This window comes from Artemia franciscana, chromosome 4 (genome assembly GCF_032884065.1).
Source record: "Artemia franciscana chromosome 4, ASM3288406v1, whole genome shotgun sequence".
In the NCBI taxonomy this organism is placed as follows: Eukaryota; Metazoa; Arthropoda; class Branchiopoda; order Anostraca; family Artemiidae; genus Artemia; species Artemia franciscana.
In genome coordinates, this window is record NC_088866.1 from 57,975,994 (window position 1) to 58,002,397 (window position 26,404).

Genomic DNA, 26,404 nt, shown 5'->3' on the forward strand with positions numbered 1-26,404 from the left:
TCTCCCCAATATGACCAGGTCTGGTCAGGATTCAAAATAAGAGCTCTTAGATGTGAGCTCCTTCTAAATATCCAGTCACCCATTATTAAGTTAAAAATACCTCAATTTTTCTAATTTTTTCAAATTAACATCCCCCTTCAACTCCCCCAAAGAGAGCAGCTTCAGTCTGGTTATGCTAATTATGTATCTTGTGCTTATTTGTCCAACCAAGTTTCATCCCAATCTCTCCACTCTAAGCATTTTTCAAATTTCTGGTTTCCCCCTCCAACTCCCCCAATATCACTGGATACAGTCAGGTATAAGAGCTCTGAGACACAAGGTCCTTCTAAATATCGATTTTCATTGAGATCCAATCACCCATTTGTAAGTTGATAAGGCTCAGGCAATGAAGAACATAAGCTTAACTTTTCCTTGTCTTTAAAATCTAGATGCCTTCCTATGTACCAACCCTTTTTGTCAGGTCACTCAAATCTCTATTTGCTCTTATTATGAGGAATAATTTTGTTCAATTTCGCTTTGGAACTTTTTTTCTCCTTTGCAGAGGAATTATTTTGCTTTTTTTGTGGGAATTTGTGGGTCATGGCAAATTTGTTCTTTATTAGTTTTTCAATGAAAATAAGAAGACATTTTTCAATGAAGATACCCAAAACACGTTTTTCTAAAATTTAGGCAGGCATAGGTCCCATCAGTTCTATTCAATTGATGCCACTGTCCCTTTGTGTTTTTCTTTCAAGATTTTCTTCAATCTCCAGCAGTTTCCTTTCAATATCATCACTTCTACCTCTTCTGCAGTTTTTTTTTATTCCTGAAGCTGATAGCAGACCAGCTTACATGATTAATTCAAGAAGAACCTCTTTGGAAAATTTTGACTGGTTGTCAAATAACACCTACTATTTAAAACATTTACAAATAAAAAAATAGACAGAAGAAGAGTGTGACTGGAATATAAATATCCATGTAGTATGACAACAAGAAACATATGATCAAGCTGAAGGAAAGAAGTTGCAAGATAGGTTTGGGGGATGTGTCCTTCAGCTTAAATAGGTTGTTTAGATTCCTGGCAGTCTTAACTTTTAGTGTACTAATGTGCAATTTGTAAGAAATATTCTCATCAAGAGGAATTCCAAGGAAACATAAATAACCACTTTCAGACCAAAGAGGTGACAAATATACCACACAAAAACCTACAAAAGCTGTAGAAATTCTTAAGAAAAAAACACAAACTCTCTGAAGTAAAATAAAAAAATTATTTAGTGAAACTTGATCAAATGCTACCATAGATAATGCACTGTTGTCATCTAATGTAACTAGGTCATCATTGGACTTTGACTGGAATCTGGGTTTACCAACCCAGAGAGCTGTAGAAATTCTTAACAAAAACACAAACTCTCTGAAGTAAAATAAAAACAATTTCTTTAGTGAAACTTGATCAAATGCTACCATAGATAATGTACTGTTGTCATCTAATGTAACTAGGTCATTGGATCTAATGTAACTCATTAGATTTTGACTAGAATCTGGGTTTACCAACCAAAGTGGGTTACACACACAATAGCATAATTTTAGAATGCACATTGTGCTCAGTATAAACCCTTATGGGACTCAAGATTAAACTTCAAAGTCATTTAGAGGGTTCTTGCCAATAAAAATCATCATTTTCAAGGGTGCAAATAGAACTTAGAGTTTACAATTCCTGATACTCCAAGGTGGCAAAGATTTCCCAAAACGAGGTCATATATATCAAGGAGTCAAAATGTATGCTCAGTCGTGTGACCAACACAAATTTCAAACTAGAATTCATGAAGGAACTATTGTGCATCAATGTAGTTTTCAGTCTTTATAGCATGACCTTTTTAAAATCTCTATGAGTGCTGGCAGGTGATGGGCTGGCCTATAAATTTAAGGATTGCTTCTGGGGCCACCTTTCAAAGAACTATTATCCTTGTACTTTTAAGAGCTTCCAACAAATTCCAAGATCAAAAGAAGCACAAACAAGCTCAGTTAAGAGTTAGAGAATTGCAGGTGATATGAACTTGATAACCTTAGTAGAAATATTGTCTGGACCTGATGAGGAAGGACATGGAAGAGGCAGGATTATCACTTGCAAATTGTCAGTCTTTGAACTGTTAAGAACCCTAGTGCCATTGATTTGAGACAAGCCAGTCAGAACTAAAATTTGCAATTGGGATCAGAAGGTCCTGGAAAACAGCTGCTGCAGTGATCTTCCCACCACCAGAGAACTATGACTCTAGCTAACTTTTGACAGCTTCTTTATCAGATACTAAGTGACTGTTCATTGCTAGACTTTCAGATAAAACTGATCTGGAAAAACAAGGCTTCAGAATTGATTACTAAGCTTCCACAACCTTCTTATATCTTTCTTAAATTAAAAAAAAAACTCTAAAAATATTCAATCAGACCTTGCTGAGCAAGTAATTTATTTAAGTAGGCTCCTTTTACTATTATATTTATCCAGGTAACAGACTTGGAATGAAGCTTTTCAGTTTTTTCAAAGACAATTTTTTCTTCTCAAGCTCTTGAGCAAACCTTCCAAGGGTTTAAATATTCAGGTTTTTCATTGATCTTGTGAAGATGAGGGTTGCAAGTTTGGAGCATTGTAGTTTTCACTGAATCATAAAATAAATTAAAACATGTGTTAATATCTGACTCAGAGTCAATCACATCCTGCACTTATAAAGTCAGAGGTAATTCTAACTGTAGCAGATTCTCTTCAGAAAAACAATAATAAGTCTTCTTTCACCATGGAGTTCTTCCTGAAAAAGGTTCAAAAAGGGCTATTTCCAAAAAATTGGGTAGTGATTTGAAATTTCACTTAGCAGAGGCTTAGTAAAGAAGACAGAATGTTGTCAATTAGGGTGTCTGTTCTACTAATTACTCTAGTAGCTTTAAACATTACTAGCAGCATACCATAAAGAAGCATTACAGCAAGAAAATCTATTAGCAAAGAAAAATTACCCAAAAGATTTAAACTGCCATTACCAATGACAATCATGTCACATGGCTGGTTTCACACCAGCCATTTATTTTTACATCTAGCCAGATTATTTTGGCGAGATTATTTAAGAAATCTGAAATAGAACTGAGCATGGCAAATCTCTCCAATAGCCTAACTAATTTTTTTCCTGGGAGTAAAGTTTCAATATACAGTGACTCAAAAACTCCTTCCACATCCCACAAAACGACTCCACAAATGGAATATGGAAAATTTTCAGACACATTAAGAGCAAGATTTCTCTTTCATATCTGAGCCTAGTATGTTCTATATAACCAGACATTTACCGATTTTAAGGTACTTATATTGAGAAAGCTCAACAGTTAAATAAAAGGTGTTATTTTAGCATAAGCAGTGCCATTTTTGGGCCAAAATATGGCCCTTAAGTATGAAAAGTTTCACAGAAACTGAAAAATCTCAAATATGACACCAAAAGTACTATTCTGGCGGCTCATGGGATAAGTCAACTATTCCTGATCATAGTCTACATTGGACTTCCCCTAGTTCAGCTTTTCAGGGCTAAGTCCTACATCCCCCTTTTCTCTTCAGTATATATTCTTCACTTATTGCACCTATTTGCCAGCTTTGTTTGGAAAAAGGCAGAACAAAAACTTGTTTCCTCTGACATTTCTTGACAAATCATTAAATTTCTTGTGGAAGCTCAAACAAGGTTCTCTCAAAAGAGGAAATCAAGGCTTTATTGTACCAACTGGAGCCAAAGTCTAGTAGAGGACAGTTTCTATCTATTTTTTAGCAGTACATCACTAATCCTTGGTTCATCCTTTCTTATGCATGTGCATAACTTTTAGCCTAGCACCTTTTGGTTCAACTATATTTTGATAAAATTTGTGTCTGAAAAGGTGTTGAATATAGATGCTCCTCTTCCTGTTTTGATTTCTCTGGTGGTAATTTTCTACACCCTCCCACCAGGATGTACCCTTTGTGGATATATATATATATATATATATATATATATATATATATATATATATATATATATATATATATATATATATATATATATATATATATATATATATATATATATATATATATATATAATAAATTTAGGTGGCTGCTTTTGTATTTTAGCTCTTTGAAGGAGCTATGGCATAACATAAAATTAGTATGCCAACAAATTAGCCGAAGTGGATGAAGAGCTGTCCATTTGAATACGCCATTTGGCTTTTTGATCTAATATGGCTCGAATTTAAATGCCTTGTAGTTTTAACACTTTCGAATTATGAAACAAAAATTGGGTAGAGTAATTTTTTCTGTTCCAGATACCTATTTATATCACTCCTCAAGATGGTGACCATGTTAAAGTTTTCAACTATCTCATGAAGAATGCAAAAGTCACAAAGTCTTTGCCTATATCTAAGGTAATCATTATTTTTTTCAATGAATTTTTCTTTCCGTTTTTACTTTGTAGATTGTAGATATGATAATAATAATAATTATTTATTTGAACCCTCTATACATACAAAAATGAACTTAGAGCAGTATGGAAAAGAAATATACATAATAAAAACACTCACCATCACAAACACTAAAAAACACACTAATAATGACTCAGAAATGATTAATATACCCCAATTGAAAATCTAAAAGTGACTCAGATGGCTGTCTGAATCTGCCTTCTAAAACATGCATCTTATCACATATCTCAAAAACTCCATAGCATTTCGAAATTTGACTATTAAAGGATCAAATAGGAACACAAAGAAAATACTTACAAAATTTCAAAAAGACAGACCAAATTTGTTGACGTTCTGATGAGGTATAAAAACTTCCATAATGACAACAGAAAAAATACATAGGAAACAAAAAAACCAGTTTTAAATCCAACCAAGTGTTTTTTTTTTTGTCAAATTGACCTTTAATTCTAGAGAAATGTCCATAGGACTTTCTCAACTTCTCTCTCAACGCATTTATTGTTAGTGACCTTGTTGCTCAAATCAAGGTCCCGAATGTAAGTTCAAGGTACTTGAGAAACACTGGCAAAAGTTCTATCAGGGGCAATCTGAATTTTTGAATTGGGAGGGTGATGACAACCGAAAGGGAGAAATTCAGTTTTAGCAGAAGCAACTGACAGCCCGATGTCAGACAACCCAGAATAAAGGCTGTTCACAGCAGCCTGCAGTGATTGCATATGATCAGACAGCAGAAGAATGTCATCTACATACAAAAGGTGACTTGCATCAATAGATGGCTCGATAAGAAAATGCAGCATTCTGTGGGTTGCACCACAGATGGCATTGTTAAATATTATAGGACTTGACACTAGTCCCTGTTTTGCTCCACGATGCACATAAATTTGAATGCTATAAATATTTTTAACGTGGACATTTATAGAAGAGTTTTGATACCATTGTCACAGGGAAGCACAAACGAGTGGGTTTACCCCACTCCTCAAAATTGCTAAGATAGCTTTGGAGTGTAGGATTGAATCAAATACTCTAGGAATATCTATTGCAAAAACATATAATTTTTGTCCATTCTTTCATATCTCTCCAAAATAGACAGGAAATCTGCATGTGCATTCCCAACACCAAGACCCACACGAAAACCAAACTGATGATCTCCATGATCATCCCTATTTGAGATTTTTAAAAGAAGAATTTTTTCAAAGAATTTTGCAATAACTGAACAAACTGTATATGGACGATAAGAGTCACAAGATTGAGCATCCTTATTCTTTTTTGGGATACACATCACAATGTCCTCGCATAGTACAGTTGGTACGAAATGCTGCGCAATACAAGCAAACTCTCTGAAGTAAAGTAATGCCATATACTCAACTAGTTTTTTAGTACATAAAACTAATGTTCAGGTTGAAGTCCGTCAAACCAGGAGCTTTGCTTTTTTTAAGGAGACGAATCTGTGTAAGAACTGACGCGGGCTTGATAGAAAAAAGATTCTGGCTATGATCTAGTTGAGAAAAATGGTGAAAGAGAATCTCTTGAAAAGTGGCATCCAGTGGTGGGAGGCTATCAGAGAATAACAAGAAGAAGTGTTTTTCTCAAGAAGTTGCATCAATAGGGGTTGAACGTGAACAAGACGATGAAGGGAACTTTGATACTTTGCTCCATAGTAGCTGTGGATGATTTCGGATTTCACAAGACCAAATCGATACTTGCCTTCTCTTGATGAGCAGTACAGCTTTCGGGTACTCTTTTTTAGTCAATTTAAGGATCTTAAAAATTAAACCACATCTCGGACAATCACAATCCACCCAGATCTTAAACCAAAACTTTTGATGGTTCTTTGCAAGTTGTATTTCTAGGTCATTGCTCCAAGCCTTTTTCTGTGTACCAATCCTAATTCTCTCAGATGGTACTACTGCTAAGGTGGCTACTTTAATCGAATGAGAATGAGCAATCTAAATCAAGGCGGCTGCCCTTCAGCGTTGCAGAAAGAAGGTGAAAAGGAATTTTGATTTTAGACAGCATGGATCCAAAACACTTCAATATAGTGGTATATCAATATTATCCCAATGCATCTTCCAAAACCACTGAGGCTGTTAACTGATTTGTGGAATAAACAAATTCATACGAAACTTTAAATGTAAATGGTCTCTTGTTAACATATCATCAGATACATCAACAATGACACCCTGAATTTCCAGAATATTTTGGAGAACAAAATCAAGATCGGAAATGGTACCAGAATGGTGAACAGAAACTTTTTCACTAGAACTAGAACCAATATTAACATACATAGCCTATAGTTTCATTTCTAACATCTGGCCCTCGAACAGGTAAGGGTTTCTTGACCTCTGAACACAACAGACTGTTGCTTTGATGACTACCACCACAGTTGGCAGAGGTAAAGGACTGTGCCTGAGAGCTCCCGTGACGGTTGCTATGATTACTGGCATATTTGCTGCATTTAGTTGGATTTGAACAATCTCTAGCAATATGACCAAAGCCTTGACCATTGTGACATTGCATCGGTTTTTTGCTCCTCCTTGTGCGCTAAAAAACAACTCAACAGAATATGGAAATCTGACAAAAATGTTACGCTTGGATATGAACCCCTGCGCCTTTCAAGAACATCAAATTTCAAGGCACTTTTGCACACACCCTGTGCCTGCTTTATCCTATCTTTTGCGAAAAATTTTGATGCAATCTTGATAAAAAATTTTTCTTTTGTAATATTCCGCTGCAGAAAATTCAAAACTGGGCTCATATGTATAGAAACCAATATTTTTCTGGGGGTCTCCTTATGAGAGAAGTAAGAGAAGCGTTGAAGGCTGACTAACTTATCCCGCAATGTAAGAGGCAAGCCCGGTGGGTACCACGGTTCTTGCAACCAACTCTCTCACGCCCTTCTGCTTACTTTTCTCTCGTCACCTCTATTGAAGCGTGATTGCCTATAAATGTCGGATCTCTCTAATTATATTCTTACTGTTTGATTGCCAAATAAAGTTTCTAATTCGTTTAGATATTTATTAGATATCTATTTAGATATAGATATGGGGAAAATGTCTGTTTACTTTTGCGCATTGCTGCAAGATAGTAAATATATATTTTTAAGGAGAAAATGCTGCTATTAACATCACACAGCAGCACCAGGCCAACACAATAGCGCATGCTCATCCTCCACTCCAACCTCCTCCCATCCTGTTTGAGGGGCGACAGGTGGATAATCAAAAAGCACAGTCTTTGGAAAAATGCATCCATAAAATGGGATCTAGCCATCTTAATATTTTTTTTCACTGTAGCACTGGAAGGTGGGATCAAACCAAGCTGAAGCTTATCAGTAGTACATGTTTATTTTATAGCACAGCTTTTTGATGAGCAGCTTATTAATAATACTGCTTTATTTTATAGCACAAGATATGCAACTTATTAATAATACTGCTTTATTTTATAGCACAGCTTTTTTGATGTGCAGCTTATTAATAATACTGCTTTATTTTATAGCACAACTTTTTTGACGAGTAGATTAATAATAATACTGCTTTATTTTATAGCACAGCTTTTTTGATGTGCAGCTTATCAATAATACTGCTTTATTTTATAGCACAGCTTTTTTTGACGAGTAGATTAATAATAATACTGCTTTATTTTATAGCACAGCTTTTTTGATGTGCAACTTATTAATAATACTGCTTTATTTTATAGCACAGCTTTTTTGATGTGCAGCTTTTTTATAGTCAGTCAAACAAGCACCTAAAGCTATCCTTAGACAATTCCTATGGAAAGAGTTGAGTAAATCTAAACATATCTAAACCCCATGTTTCAGGAACATCACTTGGCCTTTATCATTGCTTTGTCTTCCAACACTCTAAATCTTAATTTGCAGAGTTACCTTCCTTTTTTTCAAACTCCTTTCACCTTCTAACAAACACGGTGCGCTTTGGCTATTCTGCTTCTCATATTTTCACTGCAAAAACCATCTTTACTAATAGTATCCAGGTATGTGAAGCTGTCCACTTGATCAATTTTTATGTGATCTAACATCAGCTCTACACTCTCATTTATTCCTAATTACCTTCATCAAAACTTATCTATCAGCTGAATCAAACGCATATTTATAATTAATAAAGTGAAAGAGCAATGGGGTCTGATGATTCAGACACAACTTAGTTATTAATGTACGTAGTTTGGTTGGCACATTTTCTCCCCTTCAAAACTACACTGATCTTCTCTTAAAACTATGTCGATAACATCTTTTAAAAACCATATTCATGTTCATTTTCTATTTTTCCTAAAACAATTGAATAAATAATTGAAAAAGCAATCAATGTTATTTTTGGATTTCTTGAATTTCAATATTGGCTCTTATTTCTTTCCTGAAAATCTGTACTGAGTTTTTAATACGAAAGCAGGTCTAGAGTTTTACAAAAATCTTGCATTTTTCTTTTAATTTTAGAGTTAAACAGGATTAAGAGCATACCTGCATTGGAACTCTCCCGAACACTGGTGCAAAGGATACTTTCTTCCCTTTTCCATAAAAATCGGAGTCTAATCATTGAAATTGGAAATCGGAGTAACCTTAAAATGCGCTGATAGTTTTTGTCAGCTGCTTCCCTGAGAAATTCTTTATTTCTGATCTTCATGGGGTCTTCCTCCCTCTGTGAGTGAGTTTGTTGTGTAGTTCATAAAGCTTGTTAATCACATAATATGTGTTCTAATTTTGAAAGTTTAAGTTGACCTAGAATCTAGTCGCCACTTCACATCCCTCAGACGGAGATTTAGAAGATTTATCTAGGAAGGGGACAATATCCAGAAGTATGGATTTTAGTCATACATGTATGGGTTTTCAAGGATTGTCAGCTCAATGTTGTTCACTTTTCCTAATAAGTCTTTTATACTCCTAAGCTTGAATATTTTTCCTAAAATTATACCGTGAGTGGGGGCCCTTGGATCAGTCTTAGGTAGGATCATGTTCAATTACGGTAAAAAGCTGTTTTTGTATTAGTAACAACGAAGACCACACTGCCTTTCCATCACAAAAAGCAAGAGATATTTCGAACAGCTACTGTTTGCAAAGGCAGTGACTAGAATAAAATTTGAGTGAATATTTCGTCTGTATGTCATGCTGCTATCTTCAAAAAAGACAATTTTTGCATATATATTGAAATATTTGCTTAGGATTTATTATAGCTTCTTTCTTTTCAATTAGCTCCTATAATGCATAATTTTATCTTTCTATGCTCTCATAAACTGTGAAATCTAATTATCCTTTTTTTGTACGTAGTTCTGTGTTGCTAATATTCCAAAAGTGCCTAATATGATGCTAATGCCCACGACTAATGCCCAGTTTAATTGCATTGCTTTATGTTTCTAGTGAATTTCTGAATAAAGGAACTGACAGTTGTATTTGATGCAATATTTCTCCCCATGGAAAATGGTTTAAAATACCTTTACAATGCCAGGAAGTATACCTTTCTAGGATTTTCTTTCTTTAGTTAATTCAATCAGGTATTTGCACTTCACGTTAATAAACTCCCACTTGTAAAAAAAACCTTTTCTCAGCCTTTTCTCCCATGTGTAGTTCTGTAATTTAAATATGTATTGCTTTCTAGGTTAGGGTGAAACCAAATCAAGACCTGACGGAGTTGCGCCTTGATTTGCGACAAGAAACGCAGTATTTCAGCTTAGAAAAGGCTCAAGAAATTGCCGACACTTCAGGACTCTTTAAAAAAGAAGCAACACCCGATGAACAGTAAGTTTGCTTCTTTGAAAGACTATGGCCCCTTTCTTTCCCTTCCAAAGATTAAAAAAAAACTTAATTAGCTAGGAAATAAAAGAGAGAGAAAAAAAACTAAAGTAGGCCAGTGTAGTAGGCCACCAAACAATAAACAGTAGCAGTAGCATTGTCTTTGCCTGCTAAGATAAAAACTGCAACTTCTTTTTCATTCTTTTTCGGTATTAAAACTCTTCTCCAGGAACTATTTTTCAGGGGTGATTATATCTAATCAATGATTTTAGAAGATGGAGCAAAGGTTCATTCAAACAAAATTCAAAGACAATTTAGTGGCCTTTCAAGGAGCAAGAAAGAGTAAAAATCTGTTTCATTTCACCGCGTATTATAACTGATTTATGAGAGCCATGCAGTCTGTTTAAGAAAAAACATATGGAACTAAGGAACACTGTAGAATTATACTTATACGCTGAATAACTAAATAACAAAATTCAAAGACAATTTATTGGCCAATAATTTAGTGGCCATAATTTGTCTGTTTTTGCCATAACCTGCCTGTGCCACCAATGGTATCCTGGGAATTAAATAAGAGCCTACAGTCACTATAATTATACCCTTTAAAACTATATGTGCTATACATTGCTGTAGATCTTAGCTCTACCTAATGACAGCCAGGGTGTCAAGGAAAAGCTTCCAATCATATTGGAAGTTTACTGCAGCTATGACGTCATCCTATTTTGGTTGGATATAGATATTAAGGCGGCATGATAATTGTACTGTACATTATTCTGGGGGCTTCCCCTTTTACAGGTGTCCACTGGATGCCAGTGACAAACAGCATTCGGAAGCTTTTGATCGTTCATTCGACAAAAATATGTCCTCATGTCCTAAATATCTCATTCTTGTACTGCGATAGAGTAGTTTACAAGTGAATATCTTGTATCGATTAATTAGGCTTTTTCACAGTCCAGTAAATATTTAATATTCAAGGCAACATTTTCGAACGCTTTGACTTGTTTTTCTTGCTGCTCGTTTAAGTGCCATGTCTCTGAAGCATATAGTAGCACAGGCAAGACTTTCTATTAAAAAGCTGTAGCTTTCAGCAAAGAAAGAAAATATGGGATCGCCATACTTTGTGGAGCCTATTGAACGTGTCATTTGCGTTTCCTATTGTCGTCGATACTTGTTGTGCCGGTGAAACAGTGTCCTCAATTACGCTTACTGGGAATTAGAACTGAACTGCTCGTTCTATGTCCTGGTCCTCGTAGTCCAATGTATCTGAGAATGTAGTCTATTGGAATCATAAATACAAGTGGTGAAAGAACCCAGCCCTGATTTGCTCTTGATAGGATGCGGAAAAATCTAGTCTGGGTGCTAGGAGTCTAGACTTAGAGTTCGACATATCAACACATGCCAATAACGAGTTCGAATAGCTTTTCTGAGACGCCCATAGCACAGAAAAATTTTCCATATATTTGGACAGTTTATAGAATTGAAGGCCTTTTTGAAAGCGACATAAAATATATAAATATTTGCCCTTAACTTTCGACTTTTGTCGGTCAAAACGTAAAGTGTGAATCATAGATGTGCACAGGAGCGACTTGGTTCGAAGCCATGTTGTAAGTCTCAAAGATGCTTATTGATTTGTGAAATGACCTTGTGGAGTATAATATGCAAGAGCAGCTTCCCCGGAATGAAGAGAAGACAGACGCCACTGCAATTTCCTGGGATTTTGGTGTTCTCTTTCTTAGCGATCGTCACTGGGGTGATGGGTTTCCTGTCTGGGCCACTTTGCTGTCCAGACATTGAAGAGGGCTCTCCAGAACGCCAAACCGGACAACATCGACGCCTTAATCATCTCCCCTTAGATGCAATCTTTCCCTGGAGACTTTTGTCTTTTTAGGCTTTTGGCTGCTTGAATAGTCCCGGCATGGGTAGGGCGTCAGTATATATACTCAGGGAGAATAGATTTTGCAAGGGTTTTGTCTTTGTTTCTTTTTTGGCGGCGGTCTATTCAGTAGATCTGCAATATCATGATTGCAGCGATAACTGTAACCTAATAAAGAATGAAGCACGGTCTACAGTAACACAATTTAAAAATATGTTTTTAAAACAAACTGTTTACTGATAAAAATTACCATCTGCTGTGGATTCAGGAATGGTAATTGTTATTTCGAGTATTCTTCGAATAATAAAATGTTATTTGAAAACAGCTTTTAAGAATTTCGGAAAGATAACGAGAAACCCCTCAAAAATGGCGTTAGATCGAAAAAAAGTGCACCATTCGAAACGTCATTATCAAAAATTCCATAGAGGAAACTTGCAGCCCTAACCTTGAACAACAAAGAAAATCACTCTTTTTCATATGTAGCACTGATATCTCCGCTTTTTTCTTGTATTGTTTTCTTAGCCCATAACAGGTACTAGAATATCATAGAGGGCTGTTTAAGGGCTCATTTGAAAAGAGATTGTAATATCTAGTGCTTTTTGTAATTAACAAAGATAATTCTGTAATACAATGCAATTTTTAACAAAATCTACATCTTCATATACAAGATGATGTAACACACCTATCTTTTGAAAAGATATTTAACGGAGGTTTCATTAGAAATGGTGCTTCTATGTGATATGGTAACGTATTTAATTAACTCTGCTCCCTGATATCCTGGGATTCGTCCTTTACTACATCAAGCTAAGAAAAAGCCGAAGGGTATTTGTTGCATTTTAAATATACCTGTCAAGTTTGCCGCCTTATTTAAATAGAGAGCCAACCTAACTTTCTACTTTAATATAAATTAGGAACAGTAATGGTCCTAATACAGACCTCTGGGGTAAACTTTTATCATCAAGAAACTCAGGCTGAGACAGATGGTCTTGGACTTCTACTTGGTCTCCATGATTCTCTGAATATCCAACAGTTTCAGGTAACGAACTGTAAGCAAAGAGGAACTCACACCAATAGCAACCGAAACTCAAATTTATTTAGAAGAAGGATAAAAAAGACACTGAGTAGTATGTTCACCTTGATAGCAGTAACGGAGTTATGTATGTATTTACCCAGTTTGATACCCTTGGAAGTTCCTGAGATATTGCAGAGATTATATTTTGACAATCTGGATGCATATAGTGTCCTAGAATTTAGTTCAATATTCATTTTAACATTCCCTGACAGTTTCAACTTAGCTTCCTTAACTGTTCCTGAGAAGTTGCACTTGCGCCATTTTGACAACCTCGATGCATATAGCTTCGTTGAACTTCATTTAACATCCGCATCAGCATTGCTTGCAGTTCTTGACTGAATAAGCTGAGCTTTTCCTGTTTATTGCCGATAGGCCCTTCCGACAACCTGGACGCACAGAGTGCCTTTTGATTTAGTTCAACACTCCCCTTAACTTTCCCTGTAAGTTTCAACTTAGAACCTATAGTTGTTCCTAATTTATTGCAGATATGTCTTTTTGACATCGTGGGTGCACATAGTGCTTTATGGTTTAGCTCGATAATCCCTTCAAGTTTTCCTCGAAGTTTCAGCTTAATACCCTTACTACCAACTTAATAGCCATTCCTGAGATATTGCAAATGTGCCTTTTTACGACCTTGATTTACATTATGTCTTTCGATTTTGTTCAGCACCCTCTTCACCATTCCCCGAATGTTTCAACTGAATACCCTTACAAGTTCCTGAAATTTTGCAGATATGCCCTTCTAACAAATTAGATGTTTGTAGTGTCATATGATTTTGTTCAATAATCCTCATGAATTCTTAGAACAACTTTTATAACAATTATTTTATGACATGAATCTCAAGAAGGACTTTAAAACTTGAAAGAAAGGAAATTATATCAATTTTGAAGTGGCTATCACATCCTTAAACTCTCAGGTCTTTATGCTAAACCCTAACTTGTATTTTCAAGGAAAAGGGCATATTTTGAATCCCTTACAATTAAAGGCTAGTAATTACCATTATGTCGCATTTAATGCACTCCAATAGGGTTCCCCTAAGATAGAAGTTGCACTAACGTAGTTTTCAGGGGGGGGGGGGTGCTGGCTGCCCTCTCATTATTTCAAAAACTCGTGTTTTATTAAGTTTTCTAAGTTGCTTTTCGCTTTTATTGAAACATATTAACTGAATTAAAAAAACTGTATTACAACAAGTCAAACATTCAAACAGATTATGTGATATTAAAAATCTGAGACCAACTAAAGACCAAATTATGTCTCATAAAATTGTTAGTTCACCAATAAAGCCTAAAAGTGTAAGAGTGCATTTTTGAACATTAAATATATCTTTGTAAATTACAGTAGATCCAGTAAAACCATTCCAAGTACTGCAAACTCTTGCAAAGAAACTGTTTACTTTGGGCCAATATAATTTTGTTTGTGCTCTGGTGTTGACTAATTAAAAGAGAAATTGAAGATTTGGTGCACATCACTGTTGTCTATCTTTTGCACAACACGAGTTGTATTGAACTGACTATAACGGTCATGATGAGACTTCAGCAGTGGTGATTCTAGCCTCTCCTGTGCTCGGGGCAAAATTTCGATTAGCACCCCTCCCTCTATCTCCCACACAATTTTCAGGCCAAATTTTTCGTTTATTTACAAAACTATTTCCAGTTTATTAATAAATCAATAATGTATGTTTAAATTATTTCTTGGTTTATTATTCTAATTATTTGATTATTATTATCATTTAGTTTTTTATTTTTTGAATTCGTTTTTATTTTATTAGTTAATTGATAATTTTATTTTATATTATTAGTATCTTAATTTAACTCTTATCGTTATTTAATTGTTTTTAAGTTTATTCTATTAATGAAATAGTAATTTAATGGTTACTTTCATTTATTAGCTACGGCCCCTACTTTATTTTAATAAAAATAATATACACAATTGTTATAACCATTGGATCATTTATTTGAAATTTTGCACCCCTAAAATTTCTGCGTCTAGGGCAAGTTCCACCTCCCCAATAATATAAAACGCATTTTAAAGGGTAGGATTTTCGGGCTGTAAGCCCTATGATAAAGTTAGCGTACTAATCCACAACGTACTGTATTTGTACTGCCAGATTCGGGCTTATAAGGTGCATGTGTGGTTTGTACTCGATTCAGATGTACTTCAGTTATTTAGTCGGTTTAGTTTTAAGAGTATGGCCTTTTGTTAACATGGAAAGTTGTTGAACATGGAAGTCCCAGGAACAGAAATTTGCATCCCTGATTTATAATATACTGCCACACACTGGTATAGCACATATAAGTATGGTGTGTACCACCATACTATATACCGTGCTCAGTGAACATGTACTCTAGTTATTTTAGATGATTTCGAAGTGAGTATTGGCTCTTCTTGTAAGGCTGTAGGAGTATGGGCTTTTGCGAAAATTGTTGAGCATACAAGTTCCATTAATAGATATTTGGATCCATAATTTATTATGTTCTGCCACACACCATTTTACCAGATGTAGGCATGGCTAGTACTATAATATTATATACTGTACTCACTGAACATGTACGCTAGCTATTTTAGACAATTTCAAAGTGTGCATCAGCATTTTTATTACTGTTGGCGGATTATGGCCTTTAGCTGTAAGTTGCCTTTATATGGCCTTTATTGGAAGCTGTTTATTGGATGCTAGACCCTTCGTTTGGATTTTTTTTATTTGTAAAAAGAAATTCATTTCTTATGCACTTCAACTTTAGTTATGTTCTTTTTTTCGTTTTTTTCCTTTCCTGTCTTGAAATAAAGTTGTTTAGATAGAACTAGAACTTCTAACCATAGCAAAACTCTAGTCTTTATATTTTCAACTCTTTTCAATTGAAATAAATAAATAAAGTGGACAATTATTCTTCTTAGACGCCCCCCTCCCCTAAAGATTCACAGCTTAAGCTCAAGAGGGTGCTTGAAAGCAATGGAAATTAGTGTGGAAATTTACAGAAATTGAACCTTCCTAAAGTTAAGGTCCATCTTGTTGTTTCCATCATAAACTATGCAGTTTTGATATTCTTTATGAATTAAGCCTATACCTACTTACTTGCGCAGCTATAATTGATGGCGTGTTGGGCTCCTTAGCCCAACATGCCATCTAAAATTCACTAAACTAAATGCTTCCATTGAGTTTTGTCCTGTGGCCACACCTTGTCTAGCTTGGGAATATGCTTCCAGAAAATCCCAAGTGCTTTGGCGTCCTTTCTGACTACACTATGACCACCTTGTTTTTCCTTCCATGAAGAAGGGGGGGGGGGCTACTAATAGTTCACGGCATGTCAGGGCTTTAAGCGTACATACATTCAAGCCTCGAGAAAGACATCTAGGGATTAGACGCAATGTTAAAGGGATCTGATCCTAAGTAAATCATGTATTTTTGGTAAGATCTCCAAGTTTGTCTAAATTATTGTGACAAGAGGATTCACCTCTATTCTTTACATCTGTCTCCAGGTATGTTAGTGCTTGATTTTGATTGCTATTGCTGCTTGCTAAAATATCTTTAAATTTCAGGCCAATTATGGACTCAGTTCTGATGAAATCATCTCCTTGTCAGTTGAATTCTAACTATGTACTTGGCTTGTTTAAAGATAACAGCTTGATTTTGACAAAAGTTGGTGGAATTTCTAACATTTCAACTGATTTCTCTTATCTTCATCCAGCACCTGAACAAAATGAAGGTAAGTCAGACACTAAACCACAGAGAAACAGAGGGTTTACATGTACAAAACGTTTTGACGTAAACAACTGTTCATTCTTCATCAGGCTTTGCGTTATTTTTACTGACTTAAAAATTGTGCTGGGCCTGATGAATCTGATGCATTTAGACACAGTTTTGAGCAGGCTGGTTTATTTGTCTGTTCAGAAGAAAAGAAACCAAATACTTCAAAGAAATAAGGCAGTGGAACTAAACCACTCTTTTTAACACTGAGGTACTTTTATTCTTTTCTTTGCTAAGTCCTTTGCATCTTATCCTTTGCTACTATTATTCTTCTGAACTTTTATTGAATCAACACAGTAAACAATACACCAACTTTTAACAGAGGTAGACTGTGAAGTAACACTTGATTGGTCTCCTTTATCACAAGGAAGAACCCAACAACAACAAAATACACAACTCTAAAAATACAAGAAAGGATAATTGGAGATAGGGATGAGAATCATCAATTAATTTACAAAATATTAGAATAGACCGCTACTGTAAGATGAAGGGAACCATCTTATTTAAATTCTTTTTATATGTGAATAATGGCGACGATCCACTTACTAAACCAGATAGCTTGTAATTATTCAAAATGAGAAGACCGTTCATTTGATCACGATTGAATGGGAAGATAAACCGATTCCTAGTTCTTGATAAATGACCATGTTGATTTTCAAGAAAGAATTTCATTCTATTCAAAAAGGGTTCTTATTTTTGGATTTTTAAAAGCCACATCCCTAAATTTAAATAAAAATTTTCTTTAAATCAATATTTCGTATCCCATAATTAGGCTGTATGGAATCTGAATTTATTAGTAACGAGGTACATTACATTACAATTTCATGATACCAAAAACGGGAAATTGTCTGAATTGATGGTTTGTATCTGAAGGCATGGGTTAACCTAATACTGAATCGAATATTTTGGATATATTACCGATTGTCATCCTCAGCGAAATAGAAGAAAGAATTCCAACATTGAAACAAATTGAAATCTAACTCACGATCAAAAGGCTCGATAAAAATAGAGACAAATGAAAAGGGAAAGTTAACAAAGCTTTAGGATCATCACTTGATAAAGTTCACTTGATAAAAGAGTACTCATGTAAGCTGTGCGGTCATATAAGAATTTAAACGATTCGTGATTGAAGTGCTGATTTTTTTGGCAGCTAGCCTTGAGTGTCTTTTGGACACCTTTTTACTTTGATCAGTAATTAATTTTGTTTTGTGTTACATTAAAATGATTTGTTATTAAATTCGTGCACATACGGTAAAGTGTTTAATAGCCTGAGTTGTCTTTATTTAATGACGTTTTGACGTTTGAGTTTAATTATTTCATTTGCTTCATTGACAATTTGTTTAGTTACCAGGTCACTAGCAAATAAAAAAATACGTGTTTGTATTGTTAATCTGGATTGGTATAGGTGTGTAATGTTTCCTTTGGGCTTATATCCCCTTTATTACAATTAAAAAACAACTTTGTTGTTAAATCCAAAACCCTAAAATTAACTTTAAATTATACATCCAATCTCAGATGTAATTGAGTTGCTGAAAGGTTGAAGAAAACGTCTAGGTCGTTTCTAACAAACTATAAATCTAAAAACCAAGTAACTGTCTGTATTTCCGAGAATAAGTTTATTTTTACCCACTTACAACATACCAAACTTAAGCGGAGTAATATATATATGTATATGTATATATGAATAAAGAAAAATCAACTTCTAAACAACGAAAATAGATAATATAAAATTAATCCAAACAGCAATGATAAATAATATTAAATAGCCGAAAATCAAGTAAACGGTATAAACTTTTCTTAAACGAATCGGACTCTATTGAATCTACTACATCTAAAGGGTCAGGAATACAATATTTGTGTAAAATGAAACTATTCCTGTAATGCATTGGGAATCTTAATAAAAACGCCTTATGGCGACAAAACCCCGATCGAACCTTTAACTGCTCCATTTTGGACAGTGAATCCGCCACCCAGTAGAGCTTGATTTTTTTTTTTAATTTGGGCCTGAATTTTCGTGAAACAAGGCTAGTTCTTGGGATTTTGAAAATTAACTATGCTATTATTTAGGTTGATTTAGAAGTGGCTGGAGATGGGCGTGCAAAAATGTGGTTTCTAAAATCTAGGGCGTGACGATTTCGCTTCATTTTCTTTCTTTTTGAATGGAAATATCAAAAATGTGTTTTTCAATGAAATACCATAAAGATGTTTTTGAAAATCTAAGGGTGGTGGTGGTGATGGTTGATTTTTCCCCTATACCAACACCTCCCCCCTCCAAAGTCAGTAAAACGACTGCATTATCAGCCAAGATTCAGATTTCGATACATATTATGTCACTATTTTAATACTTTTTATTTAACCAAATGGAAAACTGTTGCACTATCTAAAAAATAATGGCAAGAGCCAGTAAAGCTGCTTTATTTACCGACAAAATTTTAAATTCCTTTTGATGACATGTCAGTATTTTCGTGGTTTTCATTGAGCCGAACAAAGAATTTTACTGGCGTCGAAAAAATCATTGCGGTTCGCGATCATATTGACTTTTTTTTTACCCTGGGAACAAAAAGATCGGGGGGGGGGGTGTCTATGTAAGTTATTATGTAAAATGTAAGTTTTTATGATTGCTATGCTAAGTAAAAAATTATCATATTATACTGTTGTTCAGTCGCCTTTTTTTGTAGAACAAGAGATGGTATTAGTTACAAAAAAGTTTAAAAGGAGTGAAAATGAAAAAATGAAGAAAACACGAGAAAAACAAATTAAAGAAGAAGCCAAAAAGAGAGAGCCATGGTGGGATCTTACTTACGGTAGTAGCTCTACCGAATTCGCTCAGGTGAGTTTTAGTCAAAGTGATAGTGTAATTTAAAACTAAATTAATAGCTAAATAGAACAAACCACGTTGGTTTGTGAATGAGAGCTTCTCTGAAAGAAAATCTAGTTCTCCGAAATAACCCAAAAACAAACTTATACGAAAGTTATTGATTTTTCATCTCGTGATTACTTTCTTATATTTATACTAATTTTATATTTACCTAATTTTCTGGGAGATTTTAAAGAAGTTTTCATTGGGGGAAATTAGATAGCCCCAAAAATTTGGGAAGATTGAAGCGCTGGTTTAGATTCCGGCGGGCTTATCAAGTAAAAGTCTCCGTGCAAAATTTCTAGCCTTCCTGTAAAACTTCTTGAAAAAAAGACTTCTCGGAATCTTTCTAAATATGATTCTATTTTCAAAGTTTGAGGGATCAAAATCCAATAGGTTTCTCTCTAGATTTTAGCAAGGTTTCGCAGACTATTTAAATACCATGGGTGGAATATTCGACTTGGATTTAAGTTCTTTGATATGGTTCTTCGCCAATAGTCTCAGAACTTGGATTTAAACCCGGCAATACCCATCAATACGAGAGGTGCCTTAGACTGTTAGGGGTATATCAGAAAAGAGTTTGAGTTTTTTTTTATTGGGTCTGCATTCAAGTGTTTGTAAATAGGCTTGGCACATTATAATAATTCCATGCATTTCACCAAGAAAGGGATTACGTTGTGTTCAAAATTTTGAGTCGTTAGCAATTATGACCTTTAGAAGAAAAATATTGTAACGCAGATTCTGTAAATGGATACATCAATAATAATTAGAACAAACGCTTTTATAAAAAGTTGTGGGCTTTTTAAAGTAGATTCATTTTCATAGCTTTTGGATACAAATTGTTTTAAGCTTCAATAAATGTCTTTGTTGACTGTGGTCTTTGGTGCATTGGTTTCAATACAGTTAAATCTTTGTTAAGTATGTTGTTTGCTGTAGCGAGCGGTTTCAGTACCGTTATGTTTTCCTTAGTATGTTTTTTGGTGTACCAAGTTATTTAGAGGGTTTTTATTTTTTATTTTTATGGTCGCTATTATAACTACAACGATTTTAGTAATTGCGTAACTACTAGAATGAAGCAAAATTTGTACCGTGCTGAATGTTCTCCTAGAGTGAATGTTCTTCTACTAGAATGAAGCAAAAAAAATGTACCGTGCTGAATGTTCTCCCAAGGGGATAGAACATGATCCTCCGGCCCGGTCCTGAAGTCTATACCCGAATGTTGTTAATATGATAAAACTATAAAACTGAATGTTAGAATAATAAGACTATATACGAAATGTTGACATTTTCCTTTTATTTTCGTCGTTAAAATTTATTTGATAAAGCAAACAATTAATGTTGCTCAAAATTGCTTATGTATGCCTCTTGCAGTGGTATATGGTTAAAATCTTTTATTTTAAGTCAAATCTGTTTTTAAAGGTTGGTATGTAGCATTTTATGATATCATAAAATTCAGGTGTCACCTAGCGAAAAAAAAAATCTTATGTACCTCCAATAAAACGGTAAGATGCCTAAACCTTGCTGATGAGTGTAACCTAACTCAGTTTATAATAAACATCTTTTGTATAAAAACTTTTATTTTTTACGTTTCTTGTTTATCCTCTTTCAAGTTTTATATTTTAATAGAGAGAATTGGATCGCCTTTTTTCTACACAAGAGTTTCAAAATGCTGAAGTTCTATTGCCAAAAATTAACATTGAGGAATACGAGCTGAGTTTTTTAAAGGTTGCTCATGCTGGGAGCAAAGAATCTGTCATTGATAAAGAGCAGCAGCCATTACTTCGTCGACCCCTTAGTGAGCTGAAAAAGATGAAAATTCAAGACATGATCAAATCGTTCCTTTTGAATGGTAAGTTTCTTCAGAGGTAAGTTTCCTTTGAAGTCTGAAGGCTGGTCCTTACAGTTTTGGATTTGACTTGAATAATGAAACAAAACTTAAATAATTTAGGTTTAATATGGCTCAGTTTTCTGAGGTTAACACACTAGTAAGCAATCTTCATATCGCCTGCCCTCTTGAAAGCTTAGATCTGAAAGTATAGAATTGAAAACAAATTTTATTTCGAGCAGTGTGTTTTTATTTGTCATAACAACCACAACGAAAAAAGGGAGGAAAATTACTTAAAGGATACCGTACCTAAAAAATGGTCACGCCCATTTTTTCTTTGTGGCTAAACTATTTAGAATTGATTGGGCGGTTTTGCAATAACTCGCAAAGCTTAGGTAAGAGATGCAAATAAACATTAGGAGACTAAAGCCGACATATATGTCGGCTTTAGTCTCCAACTCATTTCAAATCCAAGTCATTTCATGCATCTATTGGCATCAAAATTCCGTTTTTTAGAGTTTCGGTTACTATTGAGTCGGGTCCCCTCTTACTTACAGTTCGTTACCACGAACTGTTTGATCACACTTTTAATAAATTTTGAGCTTTCTTAGAAAAAAAAATAAGCGTGTCAATTCTGAACTGGAAGCATTTGCAAAGTATATTCTGACCTGAAAAATGGAAACCTTTCTTAAAGTGACTTCAATGATATTCAATAGACGAAGATATGATTTCCAGTGGTAATTCAGTTGAGGAAGCATTTGAGGAATGTCTGTCAAATCAAAATTTTAATGTAATGAAGGATCGCGTAATTTTAGCTTTCCTCAACAAAGATCTTAGTAAAATAAATACGAAAATAACGCAATAACAAAATAATGCGAAATAAATCACCTCCAAATAGAAAACGAATCTTATAAAAGTTATGGTTGTGTAAAAGACAAGGTAGAAGGAAGAATTAAATCTACAAAATTCACTAATTAGTTCTACAAAATTATGCATGAACGCGGCCGACATATATGTCGGCCGACGATATAACTTTCATTAAAATCTACTGTCTCTATCTCCAACACAAATAGCAAAAAGTTCATCTAAGCCCTTTGGGAAATTAGGTATTAGATTTTTTGTTCAGTTATTTAGACCTCTTATCCAACCTCAACAAGCTATGGCAAGACCGCCCAATTAATTCTAAATAGTTTGGTCACATAAACTAAAAAAGTTTATAATGGACAAGATAGAGTGACCCTTTAAGGTACCCCATTGCCTTATTACAGCCTACAGACTGTTAGTACATTAACAATACTGTTGTGTGTTTTTCTAGGTGTCGTTGTTGTGTGTTTTGCTTGTGAGGTGGCATTGTTCTGCAATGTGTCGTTATTTGTTCTAGCAGTAGAGGTTTATTTTTATGACTCTTCTTCTTTTATTATTTGTATTTTATTCGATTAAAAAAGAAAAACCAATCCGTATATGTATTTTTTTTTTACAATCTTTTAACATTTATGAAATGTGAAATATTTTTGAGATTTTTTACTTCCTATTTCTCCTAGTTTTCTTTTTCATTGTGTATTCTTTTAAATTAAGTTTATATAGCACACTTTTTCCATTGAACAGTTGGTCAAAAATGAAAAAAAGAAGTTTCAAACACTTCTGGTTTAGAGAACGTTTTGGCTGTTTCCAATTTCTAATTTAGAAAGTTCCAAATTTCACTAAATAAGGAATTTTTCGGTATTAACTGTTGTTTTTGTTCACATAGTGAAATACAATTCTTTTTTGAAACTGATTCAAAGTACATAAGTTTAATTAAGCCATGCAAGATTAATCTATACAAATAAAATTTTCTGAAATACCTCAATTTTGAGGGTGTTTTATATAACAATAACGAGACATTAAGTCTTTCCACATTTAAAAAAAAAAAAAAAAAAAAAAAAAAAAAAAAAAAAAAAAAAAAAAAAAAAAAAAAAAAAGTTGCGTAAAATTAGCTGTAAAGTTTTATCTGTTAATAAAAAACAAACAAAAAATTAAAAATAAGATAAATTTAAGATGTTTTCGCCCCACTCCACAAAAAATTCAAAAGGAGTAAAGAGTGACTAAAATTCCCCAAACTTAATAAAGTTTACGCATCCAGAATCGGAAATTTTTTTATTTCTCCATAATAATCTTAAAAAAATCCGAGTTTTGAAAAAAAATTATATGTATTCAGAATCTGTCTGTAAATTTTATCTGACTCTACTAATAAAAACAGGGAAAAATACTTGAAAAATAAATACTGTGTTCGATGAAAATTTTTCATTTTGAAGCTAGCAAAGGAAATGTTTCCTAACAAACCCTCAGAGTTCTATTTTCATCACTTTGAGACCTTAAGAGACAGTGGGAATAAGCTGGGGCTAACACTCCTATAATGAAAAAGGATTCTTGTTGTATCCAATCTTTTTTCAAGTCAGATAGCGAGTAAAAAGAAAAAGAATTGCAAAATTAAGAAGATTTGCAAAACGTATTTCTAATGGTTTTTTTTTTTTTTTTTTTTTTTTTTTTTTTTTTTTTTTTTTTTTTTTTTTTTTTTTTTTTTTTTTTTTTTTTTTTTTTTTACTGGTTTGAGCTTGTTTTTTGTCACCAATGAGAATCCAAAAAGATCTGGGGTAGATTACTTCTCGAAAAAAAAAGTATAGCAATATTTGCTATCAAAAAGAATTTAAAATGTCCAGGTTTACAGGATCTCCAAAATTTTCCCATTTTGGATGAATTTGAGGGCTTAGGGAAAACTGGAATTTGAAGAGAGAAATTTTCTCTATTCAAAAGAGTTTGCTATCATCTGGTACGTAAAGAGAAGTATTTTGGAGGGATATTGTATTTGTGAGGGCTGGGTATGGAAAAATCCTCCTGAACATCAAAGGCAGGTGAAATATATGGAAATAACTTGAACTGTAGAAAAGTCGTAAGAGTTTCTAAGTTTTTTTTTTTATTGAAGCGTTGGACTTTGATATTTTAACATCCCTGGATCTCACGAACTATCAATTGATTGTCTAAGTTTTGCAATAAGTTATATTTTGAAGTTTGAAATTATATGAGCTGGTTTTCAGAGTGAAGACTTTTATATATTTTTTCTTGTAGTCTTAACCGAAACAAATAGTTTAATTCCTTACTGTCTCTATCAGTACCCAATTGATCTTGTACTTAATGTTTCTTTCTTTTCGTTCAGTGAAAGTCACGAGTTTCAGTTCCTTGTTGTCGACCCTCACTTTGAATGACCTGAAGCAATCAAAGGAAGCCCTTCATTGTTTGCACGATTGTGCTGTCCTTGTACAGGGGAATTGGGTTATTAGTAGTAAAGTCCTTTACCCAGAAGGGACACTTTGTGGTGTAACTGGAATGCCAGCTAAGGCTTTAGCGAAGGCTAGGACGTTTATTGTAAGTATTTTATGCACTTTGTTTTGGATAGAAAAAAATACATGTTTTATTGAATCAGCCATTTTAGAAATAAAATTTGGATTGTAATCATAAAAATTGACAACTGTGGTAATTATGGGTCAGAAAAAGATTTGACAAAAAAGGTAAATTGAATGAGCTTCAACTATTTTTTAGATCCAAATTGGGAATCATACAAAATTAAAACACTATTGCGTAGTTAATATTGCATACTATTGCATAGTCAGAAAAAGTATAGAAAAAAAGGTTTAACCGAGTCATCTCCACTTATTTTTCAAGTTAAAATTTGAATGAAATTGTACAGGTGGAAAATTTTTGCATGCCTTTTCGACCAGATAATGAAAAAATCAGTTTAATTGAATAAAATTGAAATATTTTCAAATCGAAATATGATGGGAATCATAAAGATTGAAAGGTATTCCACAGTCGTGTGCACAGTCATAAAAGGGCTACAGAAAATCAATTGAAGTGAGTCAGCTTCTACTGCTTTGTAAAATAAAATTTTAATAGAATCATAGAGATTGAATCTTGCTACACATCTTTTTATTTCAGAAAATCAGAAAAAAATCAGTTTACTTCAATCAGCTTCAACTATCTTGCAATTCAAAGTTTGATGGACTGATAAAAGCTTGATGGGCTGATGTTAACTAAACAAAACACACCCAAGAAGTGAAGTTAAGCCTAATGAAATATATAATATAATTTGGACTATATATTTGCATATTCAGGGTTGACAGCGCCCCTACCCTATCCCTCACCCTCTAATATACAAATATATAGCCCAAATTATACAAGTCTTATGCATTCTATGACACATCACTTGTCTTTGTGGCTATGAAACCAGTTTTCTGAGATCTAACCTTAGCGTAATTCTTGAGTATGTTTTGTTTCATTGGTAAGTACCCCCTAGTTCCTGAAGCGGGAGTTCTCCGTCTTAGCCTGACAACTGCAGCTGTTATTGACGTGAAGCCAGAGTCTTTGGTCTGATTTATTCCAGCCAAAAGATCCAAAAAAGCTGACTCATAGGCAAATATGCCCCATTATAGGCGCTCACCGGTCAAACAGTTTATTTAGTCTTGAAGAAGGAGTCAAAGTCGAAGCAAATATAATTTTAGGTCAGTCAGGTTAGGTCTATTTGTCAATTTCTCCGGAAGAGGGGGGAGGGGATATCTGAGCTTTATTATGGCACTTGGTTTTAACCAAGTGACATATAGCAATCGCAAATTCTGTCCGTCTGTCTGTCGGTCCCGGTTTTGCTACCTTAGGCACTTCCAGGTAAGATAGGACGATGAAATTTGGCAAGCGTATCAGGGACCGGACCAGATTAAATTAGAAATAGTCGTTTTCCCGATTTGACCATCCGGGGGGGGGGGGAGTGGGGGGCCAGTTAATTCGGAAAAAATAAAAAATGAAGTATTTTTAACTTATGAGCGG

General features: G+C 34.2%; 1 protein-coding gene across 1 annotated transcript in view; it reads left to right on the forward strand.

The window, feature by feature from the left end:
• Nucleotides 1-4,289: 4,289 nt before the first annotated feature.
• Nucleotides 4,290-26,404, forward strand: part of LOC136026658 (DNA-directed RNA polymerase III subunit RPC5-like) — a 30,166-nt gene continuing 8,051 nt past the window's right edge. The window contains exons 1-6 of the mRNA XM_065703396.1: nucleotides 4,290-4,395; nucleotides 10,050-10,189; nucleotides 16,664-16,830; nucleotides 19,550-19,701; nucleotides 21,355-21,577; nucleotides 24,744-24,952. Of these exons, the coding sequence (XP_065559468.1) occupies nucleotides 4,354-4,395; nucleotides 10,050-10,189; nucleotides 16,664-16,830; nucleotides 19,550-19,701; nucleotides 21,355-21,577; nucleotides 24,744-24,952 (933 nt within the window). The 5' untranslated portion in view covers nucleotides 4,290-4,353. The remainder of the gene's footprint in view (nucleotides 4,396-10,049; nucleotides 10,190-16,663; nucleotides 16,831-19,549; nucleotides 19,702-21,354; nucleotides 21,578-24,743; nucleotides 24,953-26,404) is intronic.